This window comes from Rhinopithecus bieti, unplaced genomic scaffold (assembly GCF_001698545.2).
Source record: "Rhinopithecus bieti isolate Rb0 unplaced genomic scaffold, ASM169854v2 scaffold_8675, whole genome shotgun sequence".
Taxonomy (NCBI): Eukaryota; Metazoa; Chordata; class Mammalia; order Primates; family Cercopithecidae; genus Rhinopithecus; species Rhinopithecus bieti.
The window spans coordinates 5,071,068-5,078,110 of record NW_016806447.1 but is presented as its reverse complement, the minus strand read 5'-3'; the positions used below and the strand labels follow the sequence as shown (position 1 = coordinate 5,078,110).

General features: G+C 35.3%; 1 protein-coding gene across 5 annotated transcripts in view; it reads right to left on the bottom strand.

Moving 5' to 3' along the window:
- Positions 1-7,043, bottom strand: part of RCHY1 (ring finger and CHY zinc finger domain containing 1) — a 41,093-nt gene that overhangs the window by 33,710 nt on the left and 340 nt on the right. For 2 of the 5 annotated variants that reach the window (XM_017876590.1, XM_017876591.1), the window contains exons 2-4: positions 6,982-7,038; positions 2,091-2,210; positions 1,734-1,849 (exon numbers count right to left, since the gene is read on the bottom strand). The exons of 1 other annotated variant lie outside the window; for it this stretch is intronic. In XM_017876590.1, the coding sequence (XP_017732079.1) occupies positions 1,734-1,849; positions 2,091-2,210; positions 6,982-7,038 (293 nt within the window). The remainder of the gene's footprint in view (positions 1-1,733; positions 1,850-2,090; positions 2,211-6,981; positions 7,039-7,043) is intronic. 2 more of the 5 variants (XM_017876592.1, XM_017876594.1) reach the window with 1 other exon arrangement.

Genomic DNA, 7,043 nt, shown 5'->3' with positions numbered 1-7,043 from the left:
AAAAAAAAAAAAAAAAAAAAAAAAAAAACTGAGAGAATGTATCACCAGCAGGACCTCACTAAAAGAAACACTAAAGACAATTCTTCAAGCAGAAGAAAATTAACTCCAAAGACAATGCTGGAGACTTACAGGAAAGAAGGGCAATAGAAACGGTAAATATATAACAACAATAGCACTATATATAAAGACTCTTAGTGTTTAAGGTCCTAACGTTGTCCAAGAAGTGATAAACATATTATTCTAGTAAGCCAATGATGTATGTTATAATTTCTAAGATAACCACTAAGAAAATAATGGAAAAACGTATAACTAACAAGCCTATAGAGAATAAAAGCAAAATAGGAAAGCAACAGATTAATCCAAAGAAAGGAGAGGAAAAAAAGACAAATAATAAGGCAATAGAAACTACCAAAATTGTAGACTGAAACACAAATATATCCTAACTACATTAATAAAAAACAAACTACATTCTCCAAGTAAAACACAGTTTTATCTAACTGGATTGAAAAATTAAAACTCAACTATATGCTGTTTTACAAGGCACATGCCTTAAATATAAATGTACAAAAATGTCTACATGGAAAAGGATATACATGCAAAAACTCATCAAAAGAAAGCTGATACAGATACAGTAGAGCCTAGGGCAGGAAATATTACTAAAGATAAAAAGACACATTATATAATAATAAATGGGTCAATCATACAGGAAAATGTAATAATTTTAAGTATGTGACCACTGAAAGACATGGCCTTAAAACATATAAAACACAGAAGAACATATACTGTATGATTCCATTTATTAAAAACTTCCAAAAGTCAGCATACTGGTTACCTTTGGGGAAGTGTATTAATTTGGAGGGGGCACACAGGAAGCTATGAAGGTGCTATGAATGTTCTGTTTCTTGATCTGGGTAGTGGTTACAAAGGTATGTTCATTTGTTAAAATTCATAAAGTCATTTGCTTATAATTTCTGTATATTTTGGTAGGTTGGTTATCCTTCCTTAAAACAAATTATATTAAAAAAAAAAAAAAGCAAGAAAGTGATTTAAAATATTTAAGACAGTGATTACCTCCAGCAGGGACAAGAAGAAAGGACTGAACATGGAACACCTTGGGCTTTGACAGTATTGGTAACACTCCTTTCCTAAACTCAGTGGCTTATTCACTGTACTGTACTTTAGACACACTTTACATACATGCTTTAATATACATCTAAAATACTTGAGTTTTTTTAAGAAAAAAAATAATTCCTTATACACCAACATGTCAACAGTAGCTTGTCTGCAGTTAGGCTGTAGGTTATTTTATTTTATTATTTCTACTTTTCTGTTTTTTCCAATTTTATAAAATCACCCTGTATTTGATAATTTTTTAAATCCTAATTTTACAAAGGAAAATTTATCCCAATTCTCTACCTCAGTTGCCCATAAAACACTTTATACAAAACATCTTTCATATTCCAAAGGTAAAATTCTAAAAAGCTATACAATAATTGATGGGTAAATTAAATTATTAACAAGGCATGAATAAACTTTTTAGAATGGATATGTTCTATAGCTTGATTGTGCTGATAGTAAAAGAGATACCGGTATTTATCAAAACTCACTGAATTGGACACTTAAAATGAATGTATTTTATCAGATGTAAATTACACCTAAATAAAGTTGATTTTAAAAACAATTATTGCATATACATTAGAAGCAATTAGATAAGAACGTTTTACATACAGTACCTACAAATTCCACAGTTTTCACAGTGATACTGTTTCTTATCTTTGTCAAACAAATGGCATATATCGCAATAATATTCTCCAAACAATGTGCTACATTCTTCACAAGTCTGTTGGGCCTAAAAAAGACACATAATTAAAAACTGCAATAAACTAACCAAAACATTTTGAGTTACCATTGGAATATCTAGAACTTATGTTCAAGTATATACAGTTTATTTTTACAAGTTTGAAACACCTAAACCAAAGATATTGCTTATTCTAGAAGTTAAAGAAGTCTTATTTATAATACTTTTGATTAAATGTTTTCAAACCACCTTAATACAGTTTTAAAAGAAAATAAAAGTCATAAAATCTTACATGTTGAATTTTTTCACAGTTTATGCACTGCACTTCCTTCACTTTAAAGCGATCTAGTTGATGATCTTCATTGTTATCATGACACAAGCGGCAAGTATAAAGCTTGTCACAGCAAGGTGCCTAACCCCCATGAAGAGAAAAGAGATATAGTAAGAAGCAAGAGAAACCAAGTGTGCAATGCAAAAAGAAAATTTCTTCCTCCTCCTCCTGGATGGAACTGAAAGATTACACCCAATAGATCAGCTGCTAAACTGATCCTAAACATAACATTTCACTAGTTTCTTGGCATATTTTATATTAATTCTTCCCTTCAACGTCACTATGTCTGTATGAAGTTGAACACAACTTTAAAACAAAAGAATTATGAAGGAAATCCCCAGATTTAAACACTAATCCCACAACACCTGATATGCTTTGGCTGTGTCCCCACCCAAATCTCAACTTGAAATGTATCTCCCAGAATTCCCACGTGTTGTGGGAGGGACTCAGTAGGAGGTAACTGAATCACGGGGGCCAGTCTCTCCCGTGCTAGTCTCATGACAATGAATAAAATCTCATGAGGTCTGATGGGTTTATCAGGAGTTTCTGCTTTTGTTTCTTCCTCATTTTCTATTGCCACCACCATGTAAGGAGTGCCTTTCGTCTTCCACCATGATTCTCAGGCCTCCCCAGCCATGTGGAACTGTAAGTCCAATTAAACCTCTTTTTCTTCCTAGTTTTGGATATATCTTAATCAGCAGTGTGAAAACAGACTAATATAACACCCTAATTTCATTCTGAGCCTAAACAGCAAACAGGCAACCTCTTCTTACACATTTCCAGATAAATTCATTTACATTAAAAATAATAAAGATTATATTCTTATTTTACTAGCTTTTACTAATCATCAACCTCATATCTAATACTGCAGAAAATGCAACAAATATAAGAGATAGTCCTGGTTTTCAAGCATGGCAAAGACTGCCAGTTGTCCACCAAAATTTATCCTCTCCTTCCTAGGTACAATTGTTCAGCTCTATCAGACAGATGGCCATATGCCCTAAAACATGACAAAATGATACCAACAGAAAAATCGCGTCCCTGGAGTGACCATGTGGAACAAACCCCATCACTAATCTGCATCACTCGCCTTGGAATTGTTAAATGGGAAGAAATAAAACCTTTATTCTTTAATCTACATCACTGTTGGGTTTTTTCATTACAGCAACTTTACCATTACAAATATATCAAGAGATTTCCAGGCCAGTGAGCTAACTCAGTACTTTTCAATACACTGTGACCTTGCAGATCCACTCATTTCTGAAGGCTTCCTACGCCTTGACTTACCATAACATAGTTCACTCATTAAAGATTTTAACATTTAACTGGTTTCCTTTTTCTGCAACTCTCAGTCCTTGACTTTGTCACTTCCAATAACCTTGTCCTCCAACCCACTATTCTCACAGTTATACCGTAGAACAGTCATTCTCAAATGGTTTGGTCTCAGGATCCCTTCACACTTTTTAAAATTATTGAGAATCCCCAAGAGCTTTGGTTTATGTGGATTTTAACTATTGACATATACCATACCATAAATTAAAAGGATAGGTTTTAAAATATTACTTCTTTTAAAAGTAACAAACTCATTACTTGTTAACATAAATAACATATTTTGATGAAAAATAACTATATATTTCCCCCCAAACAGCTTAATTCTTGTATCTGCTTATGCATTCAAACAGTTGTGGCTGAAGTACAAGAAGAAACTCTGACCTCACACAAATATGTACACTGGAAAAGAAAGAAGTATTTTAATAGCCTTTTTGGAGAATTATGGACATTATTCTCTGATATTACACTAGAACAACAACTCTTAAAGGGTAGTTGCAACATGAAATCTGAAATCATATCAGTGAACTTTTCTTCCTTGGTTACATTTAAATCTATTGATCTATCTTGCACTTCAAATGGATGTTTTGCTCATGCATTGGTCATCTGGAAAATACCAGTTCAGTGAGTTATTTACATCTTCTAAATGTTCACACATTTAACATGTAATATCAAAAAATCATATTCATTAAAAGTCTTTAGGTACTGAAGAAAATCTAACCAAAAAAAAAGTCTTTTAAAAGCTTCCAATCTCTCAAAAGCTAATAAAAGTTTTCCAAAACTCTCATTTTTGTGTGAGAGCTTGAATTTTATCACTGGCAACAAATACTGTCATTTTCATTTGTAGTGAGTCTCACTTTTCTCCTTTTTGAGAAAATGTCTGCCAAACACCCAAATGTGAATGACTACAGTTTTTTCAAGTAAAAAAGTTGTTCCATGAAAAAAAATAACTAGTTCACTTTACAATCCAATTGCACAAGAGCTTTTCCTCAAGACAACCCTCTAATTTCAGTTTGCAGAAGTGTTTGATCAAAACTTCCCATGTCATTGAACAGCATATTAAAAAGACATATAAAGGGTTGAAATTTGATTAAAATTAATGATTTTACTGCTTTATCAACATTTTTAAGAGAAGCTGGCTTTTTTAAAAAACTATAGGTGTAGTTCAGTGCCACTGTCTTGATTCAAGCTAAGGTACTAGCAGTATTAAACAGTGCTTTTCCACCATCCGTGCATGTGTCAACAGACTGAAAAAAAAACAAGTATCTTAGTATTCACAGAAAGTAGTTTTGGCCTTGCAGACCCCCTGAAAGGATCTCGGGAATCCCCAGGGGTCCATTCACCACACTTTGAAAACCACTGCTACAGAACAGCAGCGCACCCTCTCTGCATCTCAATTCCAAGCATGAAATTCTCTAACCATTAACTCCTCCCTAACTTACTCCAAGTCTCCCCTTGCAACACCCTAGTTCCCTTCTCTCTTCCTCTACACTCACGGATAACAATCCCAACCCTGGTTAAAACCTATTTGACTTATATCAGAAGCAGCTGAATATCGCTAGAGAAAAAGCATCACCATCCTTGCTGGTTCATATGAAGTGGACACTTACTATCACGTTTCCCCAATCAATTCTGTCACTCTTCTAGAGTCTAAGACCTAAGATTTAGATGATCATTTCACTTCTCCTCTGGCTTTAAAACTCTAACAACTCTTTCTTCCTCCTTAACACTCTGCTGATGACCTTATTTCACTATAAAAACAGTAAACCTACTTCCTGCTGATAGGCCTGAAAAGAACACCCTCCTATAATCTCTATTAACTTACTTGCAGATATACCTCATCCTCTGCCTTCCCTTACGAAGAACCGACAGTCTATGTTTCTAAGGCCGACTTCTTCACTTGTGCACTGGATTTCATACCCTTTGGCTACTCAAGGACAATGCCCTTACAGTTTTCTCTCTCTCTCTCCTGCATTATAAAATGTTCTCACTCTATTGTATCATTTCCTAGAATATACAAACATGCTGTAATAATTCCTCTCTTAAAGAGGAAAAAATATCGTGCCACATCTCCCAGCAACCACACCTTATTATTTGCTCCCCTTTACAGCAAAACCCCAAGAATAGCCTATAAGTGCTATTTTCAAAAACACTCCTCCCATTCTCTCTTAAATCCACTCCAATCCTGACCTCTCCACTAGAACTCTTCTTGTCAAGATCACCAGTGACCTCTTCCTGCCAAATCCAAAGGGCAATTCTGTTATCTTACTCAAACAGCTGCATTTGACCTAGTTGACCACATCCTCCTTGAAATGCTTCACTTGGCCTCTGGTATTTAAGGGGTGGGGGGCGGGGGAGGGGGTGCGCAAAGCCTGTTTGACACCCAGGGCAAAGTATCTTAGTGTTATGATACACAGATCTAGTTGTGTGGTTTATGGGGGGCAGGCAAGATGTTAAATTCCGTTTTAGACCTCAAGTTTGAAAGAGTAATAATACATCTCAGTAGAAATTGAATCATAAGGATAGCATTCAATTTCCTTACACAACATTTGGTGGCTGACCAACATTTTTAAGGAGCTTCATCCAGTGCAGTGGAGCAACGTTCATCAAGCCATGACCTACAGAAAAGAGTTTAGGATGCACGTAGAGGCCTGAGACTAGAACTTGCTTCTAATAATGAGGCAATGACCAGCAAGGCTGACTTGTGAAGTGAAAGGACAAAAAATAATAATACTCAGATTGATAGTAATAGTCATGATATCAGTAATAGATGATAGATAGTAGTAATACATGATAGTAATAGTCATGGTGGTATATATTTACTACTCATTTACTTCAGGGAATGCACCCTGTTAAACACTATACATGCCCTTTAGTATATAATCCTCATACACTTTTATGAAACAGGCGCTATCATCTCCATTTCACACGAGGTAAAGAGGAGCTAGCTAAAATCACAGTTATTAAAGAGAAGAGCTAAGATTTGGGGATAGGGTGGTTGAGGTTCCAAAGACCAAGTTTTCCAAGCGAAATTTTTGTACTGTTTCTTGCAAGGAAAATCCGGAAACTTCAATTGAATACGCGTCAATTTAAAACAAATACAGATTAAGAAGTTTTCCCAAAGTAACAATACAAGCTTATTAGGCACTTTCCTATACATAATTTTCTATTTAATGCCAATTACATGATTGTCTTCTTTTTTGGAACACATGTTTTCTGCTACATAGGTCTGAACATACGCATTGCCTCTAAAATTAAGCTGGCAGGCTATAAAACTTTACTACAGGAGCTGAAATCGTATTCGGGTTCTCCACTTGTTTATTTCCATTATCTCCACTTCCATTATTTCATCACACACCTGAACGGAAAACCCAGTGCAGGCCCGGGGCTGCCTCAGTCTACTTCGGCAGCAAAAGACGAATAAGCCCACTGGCAAAAAGACCACTGTGCAAGCCTAATCACTTCCCAATAAAGAAGGGTTTTGCTTTCAAGGTACGAAGCAGGTAGGAAAGGTGGGGCTTACCGCCTTGCCAAAAACGTTCTCCTCAAGAGGAACCCAATTCCAGGTGGAAAAGGTATCCTGAA